We start from the raw sequence: 26,970 nt of genomic DNA, 5'->3' as shown, positions 1-26,970 counted from the left end.
GGCCCCCTGAAGAACCTCACTCCCCTGAGACGGCGGGACTGGGAGCACCAGATTACCCCCCACCCCTGGGAGGGCTGCTGCCTGGCCGTGAAACAAACAACAACCACAGGTAAGCCTGATCCACCACCCCGGAGAGCGTGTAGCTTCCCTGGTTCCAGGCACATGCTTCCACCATGCAGGAAACAATAACTGAAGCCATGGTGGAAGAGGAAGAGTTTTTATTAGCTGGCATGTGTTTCCTGAGAAGAAGGTGGAGCTACACACTCTCTGGGGTTGTCCTTAACCACTTGCTTACTGGGCACTTAAACACCCTTCCTGCCCAGACCAATTTTCAGCTTTCGGTGCTCTCACAATTTGAATGACAATTACTCAGTCATGCAACACTGTACACAAATGAATTTTTTGTCCTTTTTTTCCCACAAATAGAGCTTTCTTTTGGTGGTATTTGATCACCTCTGGGGTTTTTATTTTTTGCGCTATAAATGAAAAAAGACCGAAAATTTTGAAAAAAAAACGCATATTTCTTTGTTTCTGTGACATAATTATGCAAATTATTAATTTTTCTTCATAAATTTTGGCCACAATTTATACTGCTACATATCTTTGGTAAAAATAACCCAAATTAGTGGATATTATTTGGTCTTTGTGAAAGTTAGAGAGTCTACAAGCTGTGGTGCGAATCGCACAAAATTGATCACATCTGATGTACTGGTGGCCTATCTCGCTTCTTGTGACCCGAACAAGTCAGGAAAGTACAAATACCCCCCAAATGACCCCTTTTTGGAAAGTAGACATTCAAAGGTATTTAGTAAGAGGCATGGTGAGCTTTTTGATGTTGTCATTTTTTTCCCACAATTCTTTGCAAAATTAAGATTTTTCATTTTTTTTTTCTCCACAAAATTGTCATTGTAATAGGTTATTTCTCTCACGTGGCATGTGTATACCACAAATGACACCCCCCAAAAAATTCTGCTACTCCTCCTGAGTATTACAATACCACATGTGTGGGACTTTTTCACAGCCTGGCCACATAGAGAGGCCCAACATGCAGGTAGCGCCATCATGTGTTCTAGGAACATAAATTACACATCTAACTTGTTGACTATTTATTACACTTTTGAAGCACCAGGACAATGACACGTGACACTGATGACAGATGGCACTGATACGTGGCAATGATGACACTTATACATGGCACTGATGACAGGTGGCACTGATGACAGATGGCACTAATATGTGGCACTGATGACAGATGGCACTAATATGTGGCACTGATGACACGTGGCAACTTATATGTGACACTGATGACACGTGGCACTAATACGTAGCACTGATGACAGATGGCACTAATACGTGGCACTAATACATGCCACCGATGACAGATGGCACTAATACATGGCACCGATGACGCGCGACACTGATGACAGATGGCACTGATAAGTGGCATTGATGACACGTGACACTGACAACAGATGGCACGTGACACTGACAGGTGGCACTGATGACAAATGGCACTGATACGTGGCACTGATGACAGATGGCACTATGTGGCACTGATGACACGTGGCACTGACGACATGTGGCACTGACGACAGGTGGCACTGATGACAGGTGGCACTGGGGGCGGGTGGCACTGGGGGCAGGTGGCACTGGGGGCAGGTAGCACTGAGGTGGATGGCATTGGGGGCAGGTAGCACTGGGGTGGATGGCACTGGGGGCAGGTAGCACTGGGGTGGATGGCACTGGGGGCAGGTAGCACTGGGGTGGATAGCACTGGGGTGGATGGCACTGGGGCAGATGGCACTGGGGCAGATGGCACTGGGGCGGATGGCACTGCTGGGGGAGGATGGCACTGCTGGGGGAGGATGGCACTATTTATTTTATTTTTTATTTATTTTTTCACACTACAGGCAGAACGGCTGCCACTGCAGCCGTTCATCTCTCCCCTCTCACACTGTCTGTGGGAGGAGGGAGAGCGGCGCTGAGAGATGATCTCATATGTTTACATATGAGATCATCTCCCATTGGACACGCCGATCACGCTGTAAACGGCCGCTGTGATTGGCCGTTTACAGCGATCTGTGTTTGCCTGTCCCCGGGGGACACGGCGAACACAGAACTTCCGTGATGCACGCCCGCGGCGGCACGCATTGCGGAAGTAAACATCAGGACGTCCAGGGACGACCGCCCGGATGAACGCGCCTGCTCTATGGCCGTCATTCGAGGTGGTTAAAGGCGATTTGAGAAAAAATGCTCCACAAATAACGTGTGACATTAAAAAAATTGCAACACCCACCACAATTTATTTTCTAGGGCCTCTGCTTTAAAAAATATATATACTGTTTGAGGGTTCTAGCAAAAAATACTGATTGTTACATGTGAACAAAAAGTGCCAGAAAAGGCCCGGAGCTAAAGACCTTGATGGGGTTCAAAAGCTCTATTTGGGGTTTGCAGATTTCCTGCTGGGTTTGGCAAACAGTGAACCAAACTTAGACTCATCATAATATTGACAAAGTTTTTTTCCCCTTAGGAATAGACATGTGCATTCCTTTTCGTCCGAATACATTTTCGTGGGAACATAAAGGACCTTTAATTTTTTAGCATATGATTCTTGTGGGATGGGTTCATTCTTCATGAAGATGAATGCTGCTGTGATAGGGGCAGCGAGCGCGTACTATGGGATTGGGGGGGGGGGGAGAGCAGACAGAGAATACAGCGGCTCTGTGCTTGTTAATGTGATTGTGTTTACCATCCTTCTAGGCCTATATGCAGGGCGACACAGATCAATGAGAGTGCAATTTTTTTGGCTTTGCAGAAGAAAAGAGGTTTGCATTTATGTTGTTTAAAGGAAAGTGAATTTCTCTAAAATGTCCCATGATTTCTAATCTAGTGGGACTCCCCGATCGCAATGAAAATTTTATTATAAAAGTGAGCTAAGCCTATAAACTCTGATTGTTTTGTAGCTCAAAGCTCCAAAATGCTGAAGAGCTAAAACCTTGAGGAGTGAAACTAGACATGTGAAATTTGTTTAGCTCCGAATTAGTTTTTTTTTTAACAAATTTCAACAAATTCTTTAAAAACATTCATTTGGAAATATTTCCAAAATTCAAAAATTAGAAATTTGAAAATCTGGAAATTCAAAAGAACGAAAATCCGAAAATCTGAAATAACTAACTAATAATAACTTAACTATTACTAAACTATTAAATTAATAGTAACAAATTAACAATAATAAATAATATATTTTTTTTATTATTTTTTTTTTTTTTTTTTTGTATTAATTCATTCTGTTCCATTTGTTTAAATGAGGCATTCATTATTTCGGATAATTTGTAACTTCAGATAAATTCTTATTCGCTACATTCTCTAACAGCCAAATTTAAAAGGAAATTCCAATACCTATAATTTATTAGTTAGTTATTATTAGTTAGTTATTATTTCAAATTTTCCGATTTTTTTATTTTTCCAATTTTTCTAATTTACAAATTTCCAACAAAAAAAAAAACGAATAAAATGAAAATGAAAGAATTTTTTGGCAGTGCACATGTCTGGGTGAAACTCAGATAGGTACATGAGCTACTTTTAAAGCAGCATGGGCCATTTGTGGCTTAACCACTTCCCAACCGGCCAATGCACATATACGGCCGGGTGGGAGCCGTCTACTTCTGATAGGACGTTCAGGAACGTCCTTCAGAAGGAGGGGGATTGCGCGCGCACGTGCCCGCGCAGCGGCGCAATCCCAATGTGCTCGTGTCACCCGGACACGGCGCATCTCAGATCGGCAGGAGGGCTCTGTGATTGGCCCTCCTGATCACATGATGGCCGTGTCCAATTACGGCCGTCATGTGATGTAAACAAACAGCCGGTTGCTAGGCAATCGGCTCCTCCTCTCCTCACACGGAAGTCATCACTGAGGAGAGGAGAGCAGATCGCTGCAGCCGGCTGATGATCAGTGAGTATGAGCTGTTTTTACAGCTTTTTACTCACTGATCATCAGTCTAGTGTAAACACACCACACAGTATAAACACAGTCCCCACATATGTCCCCAAAACACACATGTCCCCAAATAATAAAAACACATGTCCCCCATATATGTCCCACTAAAATCTCATGTCCCAATGATTATCTGCACACATATGTACGTGATCACCTGCACACATATGTACATGATCATTTGTGTACATATGTCCGTGATCACACAAACCAATTATTATACACTTAACGGAATTTGTTTTTACCAAAAGCATGTAGCAGAATACATTTTGACAAAATTTGATTTTATTGGATTTCTTTTAAAATAGAAAAAAGAAAATATAGTTTTTTTTCCAAATTTCCGCTTTTTTTGCGCTTATATCACAAAAAAATAAAAAATGGAGTCGTGAATAAATACCACGAAAATCAAGCTCTATTTGTGCGAACAAAATGATAAACATTTCATTTGGGTATAGTGTAGCACGACTGCGCAATTGTCATTGAAAGTGCGAGAGCGATGAAAGCTGAAAATTGGGCTGGGAAGGAAGGGGGCCAAAGTGCCCGGTATTGAGGTGGTTAAAGACCTACATAGGAGCACCTGAAAAATAGGTCCTTTTCATTACCTAAAACAAAAACACCCAAGCCTGAATACACATGAAAAAAAATGCTCCAAAATATGTATGTGTATGTGCTCATGCAGCCTTTGCTTCTCTGCTTTGTGCTTTCCAATGTTTGGTAAACTGGCTGAGCAATCTCTGGATCTAATCGGACTGATCTGGGATTTGTTGGAAGCAGTAGGAGCCGAATTCTACAGACATTCGAGTCATAGGCTACTTACTTGGCAGTGGCACAGTAAAATAGCGAGATATTTCCTTCTTTAGGGATTTGTGGCTCACAATACAGTAGAAAACATCTCCGGGTTCATCTCTACCAGCCGGCCTCACAGTCAGATCACTGCTCACATTAAATGTCCCATCGCTGTTCCTGATTTGTTTTGTGGGATAAACATCTTCATCCAAAGATGAGCTGGTGGTGACACCTTTACTTTCTTTAACCCACCGGATCATCACTTCTTCAGGGTAAAAATTGACGACATTACAAACCACAGATCCCACGTATCCCGCTTCAATGCGTCTCGTATATTGCATGAAAATCTGCGGTTTAACTGTATGAAGAGAGATATTTTTTATTACAAACTGTTATTTATTATTTCGATATTAAGTTGTCACATGTTACTTTAAACTACTTTAAAAAAGAGAGAGAGAGAGAGAGAGAAAAGCACACCAAATCAGTCCTACACACCATTATCCCTTTCATGAATAAGCCTATTTTTTACATTTGTTGCTTACAATTTAAGTCCATATTTTTTGCTAGAAAATGACTTGGAACCCCCAAACATTTTATATATATATATATATATATATATATATATATATATATATATATATATATATTTTAGCAGAGACCCTAGGAAATAAAATGGCAGCCATTACAATATTTTATGTCACACAGTATTTGCACAGCGGTCTTTCAAACACATTTTTTGGGGGAAAAAACACTTTCATTAATTAAAAAGAATCTAAACAAAAAAGTTAGCCCAATTTTTTTGTATAATGTGAAAGTTGATGTTACTCTGAGGAAACAATGGATATTGTGAAACGCGTCTTCTGATTGGTCGACACGTCACTTCCGGTATACAGAGCTTGCGTTCCACGCTGAGACACGCTTCCGGTTCCGGTTTTCTGACTCTCCGGACGCTAGACGGCCCTGATACTGCCTACTGCCGTCATCCTGACATCCACGAAGCGGCGTTTTTTTTTACAAGATTAATACTGCCACACTGAAACCTCTACTGCCTAACATCTTGAATGGCCGTTCCAGAAATTTACCATCTGCGCTCCTCCGGACAGAAGTGGCTGTGATTACCTTCCCCCCCACTATATCTTATGTCTGACTACTATGTCATTTTGTGAGTAGCCAATTGGCTGTGTGCTTTTATCATATTAAATGGTATTTCTTTCATATACTACACTTAGTTTGGCGCACTTCTTGTCTTTTCTGCATTATAAATAGATACCCAAATGTCACACTTTGAAATTGCGCAAGCTCGTGGACTGGCGACAAACTGCAGTACATAAAAATCTCTATGCAACGCTTCAAAAAAATGTAACGGTTACGAGGTTAGAGTTACAGAGGAGATCTTTTGTTAGAATTATTGCCCTCACTCTGACGAATGCGGTGATACCTCACATGTGTGATTTGAACACCATTTGTGGGTGCGACTTGCGTATGCTTTTGAGGGAACTATGAATGTCAACATGTACTGTGACATACTGAAGCAGAGCATGATCCCCTCCCTTCAGAGACTGGGCCGCAGGGCAGTATTCCAACATGATAATGACCCCAAACACACCTCCAACACCACCACTGCCTTGCTAAAGAAGCTGAGGGTAAAGGTGATGGACTGGCCAGGCATGTCTCTAGACCTAAACCCTATTGAACATCTGTGATACATCCTCAAATGGAAGGTGGAGGAGCGCAAGATCTCCAACATCCACCAGCTCCGTGATGTCATCATGGGGGAGAGGAAGAGGACTCCAGTGACAACCTGTGAAGCTCTGGTGACCTCCATGCCCAAAAGGGTTAAGGCAGTGCTGGAAAATAATGGTGGCCACACAAAATATTGACACTTTGGGCCCAATTTGGAGATTTTCACTTAGGGGTGTACTCACTTTTGTTGCCAGCGGTTTAGACATTAATGGCTGTGTGTTGAGTTATTTTGAGGGGACAGGAAATTTACAGTGTTATACAAGCTGTACACTCACTACTTTACATTGTAGACAAGTGTCATTTCTTCAGTGTTGTCACATGAAAAGATAGAAGAAAAGATTTAAAAAAATGTACAGGCAGACTAAGGGGACCCCCCAGTTATCCGATTGGGGTCAGTTTTGGATTGGTCTTTGGGGTTAATACCTGACGAATCAGGTGTTGATATCATGATGAGGCTTGGTTTTGGCGGGAACAGCCAGATGCCCAGAGTGAGGTTTGGATGGCTAGAGACAATATAAATGGAGGTGACACAGCGTGCCGCTCGTGCCCCTGGATGACGCAATTTTGTTGCGAAATGCGTAGGGCTGAGCGGTACACTATTCATCACCTCGTGTTTGTGACGGTTTCCAAGAGAATGGGTCTGTCCGTGTGCGTCCGGCCGGCGCAACGGACTCAAGGCTTAATTTCTTCTATACATTTGTAAGTGTATTTTTACTTTTTTATCTTTAATAATAAATGGTTTTACACTATTTCGAGTTCTATTTTTCCCTTTATGGTTTTGATGCCCCTGCTTTTTGAGTCCCTTTTTGGACCTCTGAGTAAGACGTCCGGGAGTGAGTCTTCTTCCCAACCCCCAATGGAGCAGTGGAACTAGGAGGACACCGAGGACCCCCCCTGGCTGGAAGTGGTATCCGTTTTACAAGTCTCGTGTGACCCTCTGTAGTGGGGGGTTATGGTTTCCTGGTAAGCGGCAAATCTTATTGCATGTTGGTGGTGGATTGAACACTCCTTTTTCCCATTGGACTTAGTGGTGGATTTTCTACGAATATTGTGGCTTATTTTTTGGAGGACTTTATTTACAGTTCTGCGATAATCAGTTTGGTGGCTCATGTATACGGACTTATTGCTCATACACTGGGTGTTTTTGTTTCATTTCTTTTTATTTTTATGTTGATATAGGTTTATGTTATGGAAATTTATTGTAAGGGTTAGATTCTACGTTTTGAGATATTAATATACGTGTGTTTTATATCACACATGTTATAGATATACACTAATTTATATAGGGTCGTTATACCTTGTTTACTATTTATTCTAACACATTTTTTTGCACAATTAGTCGTTTGTATAAGTTAAGCGCGGCTTAGGATTTTTCACTATCAATAAATGTCTCTATCACTTTACCTTTCTTTTTTACTTTCCGTTATCACTAGGTACCTGATACATGCAGAGTAGATGTAATGAAGTAGTGATCACGAGTGACGATAACAAAGCAGCGATAATCCCCTTCATCTGTGATCTGAATGTTGGATATAGAAAGTCTGGCATTGCCTTGTTGGAGGTCACCGTCATCCATGTGAGATCCTGACCTCAATGATTGATGGTGGGAATTACGAAAACGGTAAACGTCATTTTCAGTTCCATCTTTTAATCTGAGAGTCCAGATAACTGCCACTTCCCGTAGATTCAGCGGTATTGGGGCACCAGACAGCAGACAAGGGATGGTGACATCTTCTCCTCTAAGAGCTTCAATAGGAACATCTTTTCCAGTAACTTTTAGCCCCCGAACCTGGAAATCACCTAAAAAGTAGAACAAAAAAGAGTGTTGACAATTATATGGGATCTCCTGTATTAAGACAAAGGAAACTAAACAGGTAATTCCATCCAGGAAACACTCCAACTATGATATTATAAGACCATCCACTCAGGTTATCTGAAAGTATATCTATTGCCAAAACTTTTAAAGTGATTGTAAACCAGGGCCGTAGATCATTTTTTTTTCTGTTCTAGGGAGGGGGTTCAGCAGCAGGTAAAAGGATTTTTTAATAAAACAAATTGCTCCAAATTCACCGGAAAAAGGAAAAACTATATGTTGCTCATAGTAAGCAATCACAGCCTTAGTTCTGTTTTCTCAGATCTTGAAAATTGAGCCTGAATTCAGTTTTTCCTTCTTCCAGTTTTTATGAACGTTGCCCAGTCTAAAGCCTGGTACACATTGTATGCTGGGCTAAACGGAAAAAAACCCCCGACAGTTCACTGTATGAACACACGCGGTGTTAGCACTGCGATCTCCCCCCCGCTGTGCTATAGAGTTCTGACAGGGGGACTGTCGCCCCCACCAAAACACAGCTGTGCTCTCCTCAGACGACGTTACCTATGACGAAATGTGTGTCGGGTGGTCTCGACGTGTTGATGCCATCACGCGACAGGAGCAATTTGGGCGCTCGTTTTGCCGGCTGCCATTTAATGCTGTTTTTATCATTCTGTTTGTGAGTATTCTATTTAAGTTTTAATAAAGTGTTACATATTCGGATTTACACTATGGGAGCTTTTTTTTGTTTTCACCCTGTGAGTGATCTTGTCAGGGGAGGCCGTTTGGAGAAGTTTTAAGCCCCACTTTGATGGTCCTTCCTGGAGCTTCAGTGGTATTGATTGTGAGATTGAATATTTTTTTCCTGTCTGGTAAGCACGCATTTAGAGTGTTATTCAGCACATCGGTGGTGAAGGAAGATTTTTGTTGCACTGAAATTTACTGAAAGAATCACTTCTTCATTAATTAAATGGACTGTTGCACTCTTTTCTCTGGAGCACTTTATTGGGCACATTAATTTATTTATTTATTTATTCATCACGTTGGGACTCTAAGTTTTTTTAACTTATATTTATTATCTTAATTTATTTATTTATTTATTCACCAATATCACGTTTTTCATCAATTTGAGATTATTTATTCTTATATTATATTTTATTTTCAGTTGTTAATGTTCACTCATTGTTATATATCACTATTTTTATGAGGAGTGTATTGATTTTCTATATATTAAGAGATTGGTATCGGTTATCAATTTATTGTGCATAATATTACCGGAGATCATATGTCCATAGGGTAATATATGTCAATATAGGTGTAAATTATTTTTGGGGTAGAGATTTGTAGGATAGCGCAGATGTTGGCTCATACTTGTCTTGCATACACGCGGTCACGCAAATTTGGTCGGAAATTCCGATCGTCAAGAACGCGGTGACGTACAACCTGTACGACGGCACTATAAAAGGGAAGTTTCAAATCAAGCGCGCCACCCTTTGGGCCCCTTCTGCTAATCTTGTATTTATCTTGTGTTAGTAGAAGTTTGGTGAGAGGCAATTCACGCTTTTTAGCCTCGTGCTTTTCAGATCATTGCTGCTCTTCAGTTTGTGCTTGTGGGTTCATATCTGTTCTTCAGTAAGTGTAGTCAGTTCGCATTTGTTTGTTAGTGCGTATTATTATTATTATTATTATTATAGTACATATTTGATTTTCAGTGCGTTCTTGTCCGCTTGTTTCTGGTTTTCAGCATGCTCTTCTCAGGCCTTTCTGTTTTTCAGTGCTTTCTGTTAGTTCGTTCTGAGCAGCCGACCGTTTTCTAGCCATGTTGTGGGTAGGTACTCATCGTAGAATTCATGCTGTGTGGGGGCTTGGTGTTCTTACTTTGACCCAAGCCCAGTCCATGAGCAGGGCGAGGAGGAGTTCATAGGCGAAGAATTGGTTGCTCCAGCGTGAACAATTCTCTCATATGCCTTTGTTGCGGGAGATCCGTGAGAATAATCCTGATGATTTCAGGAATTATCTCCGGATGACGGACCCCGTTTTTCACTGTTTGCTGGCTTTGCTGTCCCCTTATATTGGCAGGCAGGATACCTGCATGCGGCAAGCCATCGCTCCTGAACAGAGGCTAGTCGCCACGTTGCGGTACTTGGCGATGGGGTGAAGCCTGCAGGACATCAAGTTCTCGACAGACATCTCCTTCCAGGCTCTGGGGATCATTATTCCAGAGACCTGTTCTGCCATAATTCAGGTCCTGCAGGAGACCTATATTAGGGTAAGTTTTATCCTTTAACATCACATTCTATGTATTTAATTTTTGATAATGTATTGTATTTCTTTCATCATTCCCTAATTACCATGATTGGAATATGCTGTGAATGTCCCCTTTGTCCTCATGCATTCTGGAATTTTTAAAAGTTCCTTTTTTGTCATCCATGCATATTTGCCTTCACTAACCTCCCCAGTATGCTATCCTGGGCTCATACACACCTAGCCTAGTCACTTAACAATGTATTTTGTCAGCTTCATAGTAGTGCTTTCCCCTAAACACCCCCTAAAATGTGTACAAATGTTATTTGTGTGCTTAAATTCATGCAGAGTGGCAGAGGCTTTTTTTGGGGTCCCAAACTCTTTTGGAACCCTCCCTCCCCCCAACCGCTAAGTCAACCGTTACCAATCCTCTATCTGCTGACTTTGCCAAACCCAATACACACTATACTTACCTCTTTTGTGGTCATACTTCTGTATGAATTCACCAAAGCATGTAGTGCAAGTGCCTGCCTGAATACTTTCAAATGGTACTGTTTAAAGTTTTGTTCTCCTATTATCTTGATAGGTAATTGCAGAATGTAAAAAAGTGCATCAATTTGTACATTATGTATCCTTATTTTTGTATTATGACACCTCTTACCTGTCCAGCGGGCTGCCAGTAGTGTAAGTAAGAAGGGGCTGGCCAAAGTAACACACATTATTTATGCATTCAGCTCTCAATGAAGTGGAGAGAGTTACCTGTCCAAAACATCCCCCCCCCTAAAATATTTCCAATGGCCCATCAGAGGGGGGAGGAATCTGATAAGTGGACCTCCTATTGTTGTCTTTAATTTCTCCTTAATATAAATGTTATACTGATTTTGGCCAAGAATGTTTGTGTCTAATCTGCTTGCAATGTTTATGTGCAAAATTACATTTTTTTTTTCTTGTTTGACTCCACAGTTTCCTTCATTGCCACAGGAATGGCAGACTGTGGCCTCCCAGTTTGCCCAGCGGGGGGACTTTCCCAACTGCGGAGGGTCAATGGATGGGAAGCACGTGCCACCCCCCAACTTGGGGTCATACAATTATAACTATAAGGAGTTTAATATATAGAAGAAAGTGTAGCGCTATATTACAAAATTGACCACAATATGGGTATAACCTCCTGTGAATATTTATATATAGTGATATAAACATGAACCTCTGTAGCACATAATATAAACTTATGTATATAATATATACAATATAAAATAAACTATACATAAAACACCCAAAATAAAGTGAATGTGTGTATATATATTCAAACAGAAAGTCCAAAAAAGTCCTTTAGTGTAAATTACTGAAAGTGCACAAAGATATTCAAATCCAAAGCATGATTCTCTAAAGCAGGGATATGCAATTAGCTGACCTCCAGCTGTTGCAGAACTACAAGTCCCATGAGGCATAGCAAGATCTGACAGCCACAAGCATGACACCCAGAGGCAGAGGCATGATGGGACTTGTAGTTTTGCAACAGCTGCAGGTCCACTAATTGCATATCCCTGCTCTAAAGCAAGAAAACACCACCATCGCCACCGTGATAGGTAGGAGGCTTACCAGATAGTTTGAACCTGGTGGGGCATACGCCACCCAAGTCAAACAGGCTTCATCAATAAGATGAATCCGTCAGGTATATTCCTATCTCAAAATCTTCCAAAGCTGGCACCATACATTTTCCGAACGCCAAATGGGGAGTAAACGTTTGGCGTTTCACATGTAAACCATGAAAAATGAGAAAACTCACATAGCGTAACCCTCATTTAAAATTCTTTTAATATAAAAAGGTAGATTACTCACATTTCCATAAATGTAAACAGCATATAAATCAATCGTAAAGCGATGTCTATTGGTAGGTCCACCCAACCCATTTCGACTCACATAGTCATCATCTGGGGTGTGGTCCCCCCAAACACCATCGCTTAAATAAGAACAATGACCCAAAAATGCTGTAAGTGCCACCAAATCGTTGTATGTGAAACTCCAAATGTTTACTCCCCATTCAGCGTTTGGGAAATGTATGGTGCCAGCTTTGGAAGATTTTGAAATAGGAATATACCTGATGGATTCATCTTATTCATAAAGCCTGTTTTACTTGGGTGGCGTATGCCCCACCAGGTTCAAAATATCTGGTAAGCCTCCTCCCTATCATGGTGGCGGTGGTGGTGTTTTCTTGCTTTAGAGAATCACACTTTGGATTACCTTCTATGGACGTTTACATTTATCTATACATCGTATGAAGTCACGTGGATTTGAATATCTTTGTGCACTTTCAGTAATATACACTAAAGGACTTTTTTGGACTTTTCTGTTTGGATATATATATATATGGCTATATATTTATATATATATATATATATATATATATATATATATATATATATATATATATATATATATTATAGATTATATACATGAGTTTATATTATGTGCTATAGGGGTTAATGTTTATATCACTATATATAAATATTCACAGGAGGTTATACCCATATTGTGGTAATTTTTGTAATATAGCACTACACTTTCTTCTATATATTCACTTTGATGCTTTTGGTCTACAGTAGTGTTGTCGGCTAGATTGTATATAATCACTTGATTTGCTGTGCAGTACTTTTCCTTTTTCTATAAGGGGTTTAATAGAATTGTGATGTCGGTGGTAGTTTTGGCGACATACGAGTTCCTGTATATGGACATGGGGAAGAATGGCCTGATGTCAGATGGTGGAGTCATCACCCAGACCGGATTTTACAGACGGCTCCAGAATAGTGGCTTGGGATTGCTACCTGCTGAAGAGAACATGGAAGGACTCCCTTTTGTCTTTGTCGCTGATGAAGCATTTGGTCTGGGTGAACACCTGGTGCGACCGTTCCCGATGAGGACCCACACCCCGGAGCAGAGGGTTTTTAACTACTAGCTGGCCACAGCCAGAAGAGTGGTGGAAAATGTCTTTGGAATAATGGCCAGCCGGTTCCGCCTATTCCTCACTGCAATAAACATGGTGGAATATAAAATCAATCACATCATTCTTGCATGTTGCATAATGCATAACTTTTTAAGAAAAAATGCATCTAACTATGTGGCCTCAGTTGGGACTGAGGCCGGCTTATTACCAGATCCAACAACCCTGATGGCTCCTGAAGCTGGCCGTCCTGGCTTGCCCCCCCCCCCCCTAAAGTGCCCGCAAGTTCATGAAAAGTATCTACAGTACTTTGCAGGTGGGGGTGGGGGGGCATTGATATGCCACAAAATGTTTAACAAACATGTAAAAATACTTTTTTTAGTTAAGCTTGTGTTTATTTTAGCTGGCTCCTAGGTTATCCAAAGAACTTTTCCTTTTGGTATTTTTTTTAAATAGTGCAAACGTAATTTATTTGATACATGAGGTGACAATCTCTTCTTCAACAAACTATTATGTTGTGGGTTTGCTACACACACCTTGTTTTGTTGGTAATGTATGTGATGCATTACTGATAAAAATATTCATAATTTTCAGCACCATGACTGAAATTTGTGGAGTCACGAAAATGGTGTGATTGTGGCAGATTATAAAGCACCGTGGGTGTTATTTACTAAAGGCAAATCCACTTTGCACTACAAATGCACTGCAAACGTGCACTTGAAACTGCACTGAAAGTGCACTTGTAGTGCAAAGTGGATTTGCCTTTAGTAAATAGCCCCCATTGTCACTTTAAACACCAACTTACTCCAAAAACTGCTATTGTGTATTGAAAGAAGAGGCCACACATTGTTGAGTAGAAAACATTTTACTCAAAGCACATTCACATGTGCGTTATAAAAGGGTTTTTGAACAAACCAACATTTTTGGTGTATAACATCTTTTTTTTGGGTCACATTAGAAATAGCCTTTTTTTGGTTAAACAGGCATGTTTCAAACCATAACATATACAACTCTGGAACCTACAAAGTTCAACTTTGATAAATTGAAGGCAATATCAGACATTATTATTTCCAAAATGTGTTGATCTTGCCTTCATCAGATGGGGTGGGATGGCACCCCTGTAAAAGCCAAATTTTGAAGATGCACACAAATTGGGATTCAAAATGGGCATTTCCCTCCTGATCCCTTGCCTAATGTGCTAGCTCCCATCTTGGGGGATCAATGGACGTGTTTTGGGGTGCAACCCCTTCCTCTTACCTACTTGAGTTGCGAGGTTGCACACACAAAACGCGTACATTGATATCACGTGATGGCAGATAGCACATGTTGACACAGTGTGCATCTTCAAAATTTGCCTTTTAAAATATATTACAACTTGATGTCCAAAAACAAATTGGACAAAATTGTTACATTTTTCTGGGTTTTATATTCTGGCTAAAACATCAATGATGTTCTTCCTTTTTTTTTTTTTGAACATCATTGATGTTTTCCTTTAATGTTTCTGAATCACCCCATTACCTCTCCGATGAATATCTGGGCACTTGCACTTGTGAAATGAGATTCTTCTTCCAAAACATCCACATCACCTAAAAATAAATAAAAACATACTGCGTATTAGAAATATGCAGGCATACATCTATTACTTGAAGCTGTGGTCTCAGACACTCACCTGTTGTGGTCACTATTTCGCCCACTTCATGAACCTCTCCCTCTTTATCCTCTGCTTGTGGTTTTGGGATTTCACCTTCTTTGTGAGGTGTGGGGTCCCTGGTGTCCTCTGATGTCCCAAGTCTTTTCTCCCATATGTGAATTTAAAAAAGGTATACTTAGCACACAGATATTTGAGGCCAGAAATAGGAATATGAAACATTGCTTGGAAGTGTCGTCCAATTGTCTGTTTGCAGACTTCCAAGCTGAAGAAATTTGTTGTTCCTTTCTAAAGCTGGAAAACTTACCTGTTTTGTGCAAGTTTCACACATGGAGACACCCCTATAGTATCCACTGGAGCACCTGTGTGGGACACCCTAAAAAGGTTGGTCTGATGTCCCACACTAGTGCTCCTGAGTCCAGATGTGTAAACAGCTGCTAAGTGTTCTCTCCTTTACACAGAATCAAGTTTACATTTCATTCTAGTTACAAACCCATCTAGACAACAAACTTATTTTAATACAAATAGGCCTGAAGTTAACCTGTATCTGCCCAAAACATCCCATTTTGGTGGGTGAACGAACGATGTTTCCTATGACCGATTACTGTGCCCATGAACATGAAGGTTGCCATTTTAAACTGTACAACAGTAAAGAAAAGCACGTGGAGCAGCATGCAAGTAATAATAATAATAATAATAATAATAATAATAGGAACACATGACAACAACTTACTTTTTTGAAGAACTCTCTTGATCCTTCTGTACTGATCGTGCTCCCTCAATTTGAGGTCTGACCAGCGTTTCCTCAATTGATCCTTGGATCGACGTACCCCAAAATTCCTGTGCAGACTTTTCACAACTTTAGCCATGATCTTGGCAGGGGCAGACTGACCATTCGGACGCTGACCGAGGGCCCGCGGCCAGTAGGGGGCCCATGAGAAGCTCCTAAGAGATGCTTGTCGGATCTAGTGGTATGCTGCTGGTAGTGCTGCGGTGGAACTTTCAGGGTTGCTGCAGCCGCCCTGCCGTTCTGCTGCTGTGGGGGGCCCAAGACACAGCATCTCCCCCTGCACCTCTGGCTTTCAGTTTGGGATGCAGTGAGGGGAGTGGGAGGCGGCAATCGGCAGCTCTATGGTGCTCACGGCATCTCCCTGGGGCTTGTATTTCTCCTCCAGAGACTGTATAGAGTGGCAGAGGCCCCTCCCCTCTTCAGTGTACAAGTGAGTTGCTCTGCTTGTACACTGTTGCTGACTGCTCCCCAGGTCAAAAGCCCCTCTTCACTGTACAGAATCAGGAAGAACTATAAGCCCCAGGGATCTCCGACTCCCACCTCCCCCTATGCTGGGGGTTGGAAGTGCACAGACAGCCAGGTACAGGGGAACCTCTGGGGGGAGGGATTTAAGTCTGGGGACCCTGATGTAGGGGGGGTTCTCTAGGACACTGATGTATGGGGGGCTCTCTGGGGATCCTGTTGTATGGGGGGCTCTCTGGGGACCCTGTTGTATGGGGGGCTCTCTGGGGACCCTGATGTATGGGGGGGCTCTCTGGGGACCCTGACATATGGGGGGGTTCTCTGGGGACCCTGATGTATGGGGGCTCTCTGGGGACCCTGATGTATGGGAGGCTCTCTGGGGACCCTGATGTATGAGGGTGCTCTGGGTAAACTGATGTAAAGGGGGCTCCCTGGGGACCCTGTTGTATGGGGGGGCTCTCTGGGGACCCTGATGTATGGGGACCCTCTCTGCTTCCATCCCAGGGATCCCGCTCTGCTTCCATCCCAGGGATCCCTCTCTGCTTCCATCCCAGGGATCCCTCTCTGCCCCCATCCCAGGGATCGATCTCTGCTCCAATCCCAGGAGCCCCTCGCTGCTTCCATCCCAGGGATCCCTCTCTGTTCCCTTTCCTGGGGCCCCTCTCTGCTCCCATCCCAGGGATCCCTCTCTGCCCCCATCCCAGGGGACCCTCTCTGCCCCATCCCAGGGATCCCTCTCTGCCCCCACCCCAGAGGCCCCTCTCTGTCCCCATCCCAGGGGTGTACAAATGTTGCAGCCTCAGCAGAAATTACGCTTGGCATGGGGCTGCTCTGCAAAGGTTGTGCAACCTTATGCAGTACAGCGACCAAGTGGTTAAAGCAGGCTATAAAGAGGCGTTGTATTGCCTCATCACATAACCTGCTTTAACCCCTTGGATCCCACACTAGCATGCTGCTACTGCGAGCATTACACATGGTTGATGGGTGTTTGCAGAGTGGACCTATTCACTTAATTGGGCCATGACCACCCACCAAAAGCAACAGGGGGTATAATTCCTGCCGCAGCATGTGTACATCCTCAGCTGCTGCCTCTGCAGCTAAAGGAGGTAGAGACAAATGTATGTAATGTGGGCAGTGTGGCAGGGACACAGGGGGGCCCCATGATTTCTTATTGCCTGGGGGCCCAATGAGTCGTCAGCCCACCACTGGATCTTGACCTTTCTCCCATTTGGGTTTAGGTAAGGTCCATATTTCCCATCATAGTCGGCCCTCTTCAAGATGTCCACCATCCCAGGAATCCCTCTCTGCCCCCATCCCAAGGATCCCTCTCTGCCCCATCCCAGGGATCCCTCTCTGCCCCCATCCCAGGGATCCCTCTCAGCTGCCATCCTAGGTGTCTCTCACTGCCCCATCCCAAGGATCCCTCTCTGCTCCCATCCCAGGGGCCCCTCTCTGCTTCCATCCAAGGGGCCCCTCTCTGTCCCCATCCCAGGGATCCCTCTCTGCCCCACCCCAGGGGCCCCTCTCTGCTTCCATCCCAGGGATCCCTCTCGGTCCCCATCCCAGGGGTGTACAAATGTTACAGCCTCAGCAGAAATGGCAGGGACACAGGGGGGCCCCATGATCTCTTATTGCCCGGGGGCCCCATGAGTTATCAGTCCGCCCCTGGATCTTGACCTTTCTCCCATTTGGGTTTAGGTAAGGTCCATATTTCCCATCATAGTCGGCCCTCTTCAAGATGTCCACTATCTCCAACATCTCTATAAAGGACATATTTGAGGCCTTATATCTGCTCCAGGATCGGGACATTTCTGGTTGCTGCTCTCTGCATGCACCTGCTTTGTCTCTGCTATGTGCTCTTCCAACTGCTCCGAAAGAGAAGGGGCAGGGAATATACTAGAAAGAATGTCAGGGGCAAGTGGAGTTTCACGCATGCGTAGTGTATATAAAGCGCAACATGCGTGCGTCATACGTACGATCTGTGAGCGGAGGAAGGAGTAGCGGAAGAGAGGATCGTGATAACGAAGATACAATTTTAACTTGGTGCATCAGTGGCCTATACTGCTTATAGATTGAGGCCTATATTGGGTCAAGATTAGGAGAGTTTCACCCGACATTAGGGTTTGTCTTGTGTTGTGTCTTGCAGAGAAAATGGATGGCTTCAAAGACCAGAGCTTCCTCCCCATGTTCATTGTTAAATACAGGGAGCTGCCCTGTCTGTGGCAGGTCAAACAACCGGGTTATAATAACAAAATAAAGAGGCAGGCAGCGATGGAGAAACTGCTGGAGCTGGTGAAGCCGCAGGTCCCCACGGCAGACATCCCCTATTAAAAAATAAATAAATTGGTGGCCTGAGGAGCACATATAATCATGAACGTACTAAAGTCCAGAAATTAATGAGATCAAGAGAGGCAGCAGATGACAATTATGTCCCCAGGCTGTGGTACTATGAGAGACTTCATTTTCTAGCAGACCATACTGAAGTCAGGCAATCACTCTCAACCCTACCTTCCATGCTTTCTTCCAACCCAGCTGAGGCTTCTGATGACCAACCTGGGCCTTCCAGTCAGGAAGATGTGGAGGAGCCCGGTTATTGTAAAATAAATGATGTGAACTAGATGTTATTATTGATCACTAATTGCTGATTTAATAAAGTGATTTATATATCAATAGACAATTGTGGCCAAAAATGTTTGGGACAAGAATGAAAAATGCTGGGCTCAGAATGATAGTCTTTTCTATTTATTAACATTCAATTTTAAACAGTCATGAGCTTAAAATTGTGTGTGACTGATGAACAAAAAAATAAAACTATGTCCCTTTTTCATACACAGGAAAGCTTCAGAAAGGAGGAGGGCGTGGAATGCGGCAGCCAGAAGGAGGTCAGGGTAAGTGGCAGCCAGGAGGTGGCCGGGCCTAGTAGGAGCCTGACCGAATTGCAGGTCCCTCTCCTCCGTCTTCCAACCAAAAGGCCCAGGAAGGGGAGTAATGTGGAGGAGGCAGCAATCAGGCTGATTAGGGATCCCATTGAGGCCCTCAGAGCCAACCCCACTCTTCAAGAGGCCTTTGCCTGCATGACTGCATACAAAATTTGGAACCACAAGAATATTAGCCTGTGGATGTGACTTATGATGTCAGCGAGGGCCCCAAGTCAGTTTTTTCAAGGGGGGGCGGTGGTTCATCCACCCTCGGACAATCGGCTGCAAAGAAAAGGGGGTCTGTTGGCAATATAATGAGGGTTCATGCAAATTTGGGGAATCTTGCTGATACAATCACGAATGCTCTGGCTGCGGAGGTGCCCATCCTGTGTCCCGTTGCTTCAAGCAGGGAAAAGGTTGTGCCAGTGAGTCTGTTGGCAAAAGAGACGACACCAGTGAGGGTGGAAAGGATACGGCCTTTCCTCGATAGGTAATCAGACAGGGAGGCACCGCGGTTGTTAGCCTGGGGTTCTCAGAGGTATTTCGTATTCCTTCTACACTGGCTGAAGCACCACCAGTGTCCAGGAATTTGCGCTCGGCCTCGCAACATGCGGAAGTGGTTTCTGAAAACTGCGGAAGGAAGTTGCATTAGGCCTCATGGGATGGCCCCTTCCCTTCTTTGCCTTTAGCGGATTTGGTTATCTCACCCTTCAAGGTCGTGCCAAAGAAGAAGCCCAATAAATTTAGGCTGATTCACCACCTTTCCTTCCCAAAGGGAGGGTCGGTCAATGATGTGATTGACTCAGGGATGTGCGCTGCCTAGTATACTTCCTTTGATGCAGCTGTTTTCTTTGTACAATGTTATGGGCAAGGGGCTCTGATGGCCACATCCAATATGGAGTCTGCATTCAGACTGCTTCCCGTTCATCCGGACAGTTTTCGTCTGCTAGGTTGTCATTGGCAGGAGGAATTCTATGTGGATCGCTGCCTGCACATGGGCTGTTCCATTTGGTGTGCTTTGTTTGAGAAGTTCAGTTCCTTTGTGACTCATCACTACTTAGCATTACTTGGATGATTTCCTTTGCGTGGGCCTGGCCTCATCTGAGATTTGTGCGGTGCTTCTGGCTACGTTGGAACACATTGCCGCCCATTTGCTGGGAGGGCATTGTGGATGTCAAATTTGATTTGGAACTTTACACAGATGCTTCCGGTTCGACTGGTTTTGGGGCCTTTTTTCAGGGTAGGTAGAGTGCAGGGCCTTGGCTGGATTTGTGGAAAGAGGCAGGTTTTCTCCGGAACATGGTATTGCTGGAATTGTTTCCGGTGGTGCTGGCAGTGGAGCTGTAGGGAGAGTTCTTCAGGAACCTGAAAGTGCGCTTTCACGGGGGATAATTTGTGGGTGGTACAAGCCATCAACAAGGTATTAGCCTCATCCCCGCCCATGGTACAGCTGCTCCAACACTTAGTGTTGCGCTGTCTGCAGTTGAATGTTTTTATTTATGCTGTACACCTCCCAGGAGTTGAGAACATCATTGCTGACGCTTTGTCTCACTTTCAGTGGGACAAGTTCCGGGAGTTGGCGCTGGCGGCGGAGCGACGTGGGGTTCCTTGGGTCCCGAAGGGCTGTGAAGGATTGCCTTGGGTTCGTCTCCGGATTGATCAGACAGTCAGTAGGCTCCGCTACTTGGGCTGCATATAGCAGGGTATGGCAAAAATGGTTGTCTTTTTTGCAACAGGTTGAGAGTGATCACGAGGGAGAGGAACTATGGTTGATGGTTCTGTATTTTGTCTCACGAAACATGGAAGAAGGGGTGTCAGTGTCAGGGTTGGAGAAGAAATTGGCAGGGTTGGCATTTATGTTCAAGTTGCAGGGTTGCCAGGACTTCACAAAAGATTTTTGGATACGACAAACGATGAAAGCCTATCAGTGCTCCCAGAAGCACAGGGACTCCAGGTGCTCTGTTTCGTTTGAGCTTCTGGGGGGGGGGGTTTGACCCAGTTGGTTGTTATGTGTTCATCGGATTATGAGTTTTTTTGTTCATAACGGCGTTCTCCCTGGCATTCTTTGGGGCGTTGGCGAGCTAGTTAGCCCTTCCAAGAAGGTTAATGGGGGCCTATGGGCTACAGAGGTCACCTGAGGGGAGGATGGGTGGTCCCTGGTGTTGTGCAAATCAAAAACAAATCAGTTGGGCAGGGGTAGGAAAGTTGGGGTATTTTTGATACAGGTTGGCCCCTATGTCCGGTGGAGGTGGTAAAGAGATTCCTCGCATTACACCCAGATTTGGCGGGGTCCTTTTTAGTGCATACTGACGGCACCCCTTTGTCGAGATTTCAATTAATTTCTGTGTTCCGGAAATGCTTACAGGCATTGGGTTTGGGGGACAAGGAATTTTCCTTGCATTCGATTTGAGTTGAGTGGCAACTGAGGCTGTCAGATGGGGGTTGGACGATGAAGTGGTAAAACGCATTGGTAGGTGGGAATCACGGCGGTTCAAGTTGTATCTTCGTCCCCACCTGTTGTCTGAGTAATGGGGGTAGGGGAGCTCATGGGTTATGTCAGTATGGGGATGCATGTTTATGGGTGCATCTTGGTTGTTATGATGGTTGTTTTCTTCTCTTTCAGGTGGAACACATTGCCTGGTCTGGATATTGTGCCACTCATTTGTTTTTTGGGGGGCAAAAAGAGCAGGTGTGAGGCCGGATGGTAGACAATTGGGCATTTCTAGACAGGAAGCCTGTATACGGTGGTTGGGAGTACCAGGTATGCTCTGGAGCAGGACAGTTCCAGAAGTGCATCCCTTTGCATGTCTGGATAGGCCACTGGACATTTTGGTATTACATGTCGGCGGTAATGATTTGGGCTTAAGGTTCATGTTGGACATTACACGGATATTCAATTTGATTTCCTGCTTCTACGCATGGCCTTTCCAGAGAGGCTAATTGTATGGTCCGACATCATTGTTTGGACAACTTGGCGACTGGCTAAATCAGTGAAGTGGATTAATAAGGCCCGTAAAAAGCTTAACAGGGACGTTAGCAGATTTATAGTTAGGAATGGGGGGCTGGTTATCAGACATTTGGAGCTGGAAGTGGACTCCTGGCGCAATCTTAGCAGTAATGGGGTGCACCTCAATGCGGTGGGTATTGAAATGTGGGCTTTAGGGTTGCAAGACGGCATCCAGAAAGTGTTGAGGGTGTGGAGGGGTACACAAGGGTGAGGCCTTCCCCTTGAGTGCTGTGGCGGGTGTTGGTCTTTGTGGGTGAAGGAAGAAACCTCGTATAAGGAAGAATTTGGGACTCATCGGTGGTATGGGTCCCACTGGGGGTATTCCAGCTAAAGATGGTTTAGCTGGAATTTGTTTAATGGGTGTACTGCGGTCAGTGGTTTTGTTTCCGAGCTAGTATGTCAGCTGGAGGCCAATTTTGGTTTAAAGGTACCACAGTACATTATTAATATCATATGGTAATTTTGGGGTTTCCTGCAAAGACCAATGCAAGTATTGGCTGATGGGCAGTGGTTTAACAGATGTTTTATACAATTATGTTAATTTTAAGTTTAGTTTTCAATAAAGAGGCTGCTATGGTCAATATTTACTCCAACTTGGTGTGGTCTCCATTAATGGGGTGATGGTAAGGGGAATCGGAGTATGGGTTGCTCTGGCAGGTATGATGGAAGTATGGATCATCTGTTATACAATGGTCATGATGTGATGTCACTGCCATCTTGCTACACCCCGCACTTCCCCATGGTAAGGGTACACTGAGAAGGGGTAAAGCGGACATCTTGTTACACCCACAGGAGTTTTGCATTTTACACTTATTTTTAACCACTTCAGCCCCGGACCAATAAACAGCTTAAGGACCAGAGGTCTTTTTACAATTTCGCACTGCACTGCTTTAACCGGTAATTGCACGGTCATGCAATGTTGTACCCAAACCAAATTTGCGTCCTTTTCTTCCCACAAATAGAGCTTTCTTTTGATGGTATTTGATTGCCTCTGCGATTTTTATTTTTTGCGATATAAATAGAAAAAGACCGAAAATTTTGAGAAAAAATTATATTTTCTACTTTTTGTTATAAGAAAAATCGAATAAACTCAATTTTAGTCAAACATTTAGGGCAAAATTTTTTCAGCCACATGTCTTTAGTAAAAAAAATGTCAATAAGCGTATATTTATTGGTTTGCGCAAAAGTTATAGAGTCTACAAACTAGAGTACATTTTCTGGAATTTACACAGCTTTTAATTTATCTCATTTCTTGAGGTGCTAAAATGGCAGGGCAGTACAAACCCCCCCAAATGACCCCATTTTGGAAAGTAGACACCCCAAGGAAGTTGTGGAGAGGCATGTTGAGCCCATTGAATATTTTTTTTTTTGTCCCAAGTGATTGAATAATGACACAAAAAAAAAAAAAGTTTACAAAAAGTTGTCACTAAATGATATATTGCTCACACATGCCATAGTTATATGCGGAATTGCACCCCAAAATATATTCTTCTGCTTCTCCTGAGTACGGGGATACTACATATGTGGGACTTTTTGGGAGTCTAGCTGCGTACGGCACCCCGAAAACCAATCACTGCCTTCAGGATTTCTAAGGGTGCAAATTTTTGATTTCACTCCTCACTACCTATCACAGTTTCGAAGGCCATAAAATGCCAAAATAACACAAAACCCCCCCAAATGACCCCATTTTGGAAAGTAGACATCCCAAGGATGTTGTGGAGAGGCATGTTGAGCCCATTGAATATTTTTTTTTTTTGTCCCAAGTGATTGAATAATGAAAAAGTTGTCACTAAATGATATATTGCTCACACATGCCATAGTTATATGTGGAATTGCACCCCAAAATATATTCTGCTGCTTCTTCTGAGTACGAGGATACCACATATGTGGGACTTTTTGGGAGTCTAGCTGCACACGGCACCCCGAAAACCAATCACTGCCTTCAGGGTTTCTAAGGGTGCAAATTTTTGATTTCACTCCTCACTACCTATCACAGTTTCGAAGGCCATAAAATGCCAAAATAACACAAACCCCCCCCCCCCCCCCCCCCCCAAATGACCCCATTTTGGAAAGTAGACACCCCAAGCTATTTACTGAGAGGCATGTTGAGTCCATGAAATATTTTATATTTTGCCACAGGTTGCAGGAATTTTACAATTTTTTTTTTTGCACAAAGTTGTCACTAAATGATATATTGCTCACACATGCTATGGGCATAAGTCAAATTACACACCAAAATAAATTCTGCTGCTTCTCCCGAGTACGGGGATACCACATGTGGGGGACTGCTTCTCCCACGTACGGGACCCCGAAAACCAAGCACTGCCTTCCGGATTTAAATATAAAATGCTACCAAAAAAACTGTTAGCGATCGCAGGGATCAGGCCTGAGTCTGCGATCGCTGCAGTTATGTGTTTAGTGTTTTGTAAGTGACAGTAATCGATCGATACTGCACTTGGGTGGGCTGGGCAGAGGGGCAAAACGCAGGTGCCAGCAGGTATCTGGGCTGATCCCGCTAACAATGCGTTTTTTTGGAACCCTGAACTGCTGGGGACGCTAGTATAGATCTGATCAGATATTGATCTGTTCAGATTCTATACCACTACGGGAGGTTTATGCTTTGCAGGTGGGTGTTAGCGGTACTGGCACTAACCTAGCGCTGCCTGGGGCGACGCAGACCCTGACCCTAAAACCTAATTGATATCACCCGCCGGGTGATCAGGGGGTTAAACCTTTATTGGGTAATAAATGGTGGGTGCCCTGATGCTATAAAAAGCAAACTAACCAGAGTCACCCGTAACACTTATACTGTGATCACTGGTGAAAGGGTTAACTAGGGGCAATCGGGGGGTTCAAATTTTTATTTCAATATATTTTTATTAAGCAAGAAGTATGTAGCATACAAGGTAAGGAAGTATTCTTGACAATGAGTCGTTGACAATATATAATGCAATACTGGTACATTCAGTGTATATACATAACAAAGGGAATACAAACTGATGGAGAAAGGGTAGGTCTGTAACAGTACAAAGAGTGAAATATAAGGGGAACGGTCCCTCGTTCCAGGCACCCCAAATGGGAGCACACTGTGCCCAAGAGCGAGGATCCGCTACCTCTGTCAAAGTTTTGACGTAAACGGTCTATGTGCAATTAATACATTGTACCAGAACGTTGCTTCAGCAAGGTTTACTATCGGTAAGTACAAAACAGAATCAACTATGGAATAACCAAAATAGTAATAGTAACATAGGAAATAACTCGAGGTAGCCTATTGGCAGTAATCAGTAGTGTTGAGTAGATTACATAGTGGGGAAGAAAGAAAGAGAGAGAGAAGAGAGAAAGGGAAAAAAAGAAAAAAAAAAAGGGGAACGAGAGGGGGGGAGGAGGGAGTGTACAGGTAAGCAAGGATCTGAGTGAGATGAGCCTCTCAGTGAAGTAAAGGCTTGGTTCTGTTATACCATTCTAGCCAGACTGTCCATCTGTGTGACAGTTTAAATAAGGAACCTTCTGCCGATGCATACATGCGTTCATACATGCCGTGTATATGTGTTAGTTTTATGACTTCTGTATGAGATAAATGTTCAGGGGATTTCCAGTTACGTACAATGATTAGTCTTGCTGCCATGCAGATATGAGTGATTATGCTTTGAAGGTTATGTGGGTATTTATCAATTCCTATGTTAAGGAGTGCCAGTTCTGGAGTTCGGGGGGAGGCGATATGCGTGATATCTGATATGAGGTGGAAAATGTTTGTCCAGAATTGAGTTAATTTGGGGCATTCCCACAGAATGTGGTATAGGGTACCGGGGAAACCGCAGAGTCTCCAGCAGTTAGGATCGGTGGTAGGGCTAAATCTGTGAATTTGTGTAGGGGTGAGGTACCACCGAAGATTACATTTGAGGGAGAGATCCCAAAGGTTAGCTGATTTAGTTGCTACGAAGGTAGCGCGTAGAGCGTTGTGCCATTGTTGTGTAGAGTATATGGAGTTTAGATCTCTTTCCCAAATTAGCATAGGGGGTAGTTTCTCAAAGCTATTTTTATCATCCAGAAGAGCATAAAAGAGAGAGATACCTTTGGTCGATGTGGATTTTTTGGATAGATAGTGCCAAGCCACTGTCGGTATGGTACGTCTTAGAGAGGGAGTATTTAGGAGGCAATGTGATATTTGGACATATTTGAAATAGTCCGTGGTTGGCAATGAGAATTTTTCCTGTAAGGAGGTGAATGGGAGTATATATCCGTTATCAGTGTCATATAAGTCTGAGATGTGGGATATACCTTTGTCCCGCCAAGTGGAGGTCTGTAAATCCGCTATCAGTAAGTGTAGCGTCTCTATGGGGAGAGGAATTTCGCAGGTAGGGGCTGTGGTAGGTAAGTGATCGAATAGATAATTAAATGCTGCCAAGGATGCCTTAATGGTTGGGGATAGACGGTGATCTGTCTTCCTAAGTTTAGGTGCGGATAAAAGCCAATTTCCTAAGTGTTTGCCCAGGATTTGAGAAGCTTCCATATTGCTCCAGTGATTGTTTGGGTCAGAGATAAACCAAGCTTTAAGTTGAGCTAAAATTGCTGCGTAATAGTAATGTTTAATATCTATGTATCCCATGCCCCCTATCCTTCTGTGTTTTGT

General features: G+C 43.5%; 1 protein-coding gene across 2 annotated transcripts in view; it reads right to left on the bottom strand.

The window, feature by feature from the left end:
- LOC143929685 (natural cytotoxicity triggering receptor 3 ligand 1-like) overlaps window positions 1–26,970 on the bottom strand; it is a 114,845-nt gene that overhangs the window by 63,274 nt on the left and 24,601 nt on the right. For both annotated transcript variants that reach the window (XM_077453628.1, XM_077453629.1), the window contains exons 2-3: window positions 7,961–8,323; window positions 4,812–5,138 (exon numbers count right to left, since the gene is read on the bottom strand). In XM_077453628.1, coding sequence (XP_077309754.1) covers window positions 4,812–5,138; window positions 7,961–8,323 — 690 coding nt within the window. The remainder of the gene's footprint in view (window positions 1–4,811; window positions 5,139–7,960; window positions 8,324–26,970) is intronic.

The sequence above is a fragment of the Lithobates pipiens genome, unplaced genomic scaffold (assembly GCF_037356315.1).
Source record: "Lithobates pipiens isolate NorthernLeopardFrog02 unplaced genomic scaffold, aLitPip1_a1.2 Scaffold_24, whole genome shotgun sequence".
NCBI lineage: Eukaryota > Metazoa > Chordata > Amphibia > Anura > Ranidae > Lithobates > Lithobates pipiens.
Note: the sequence above shows the minus strand (reverse complement) of the source record. Positions and strands in the feature narration are given on the sequence as shown.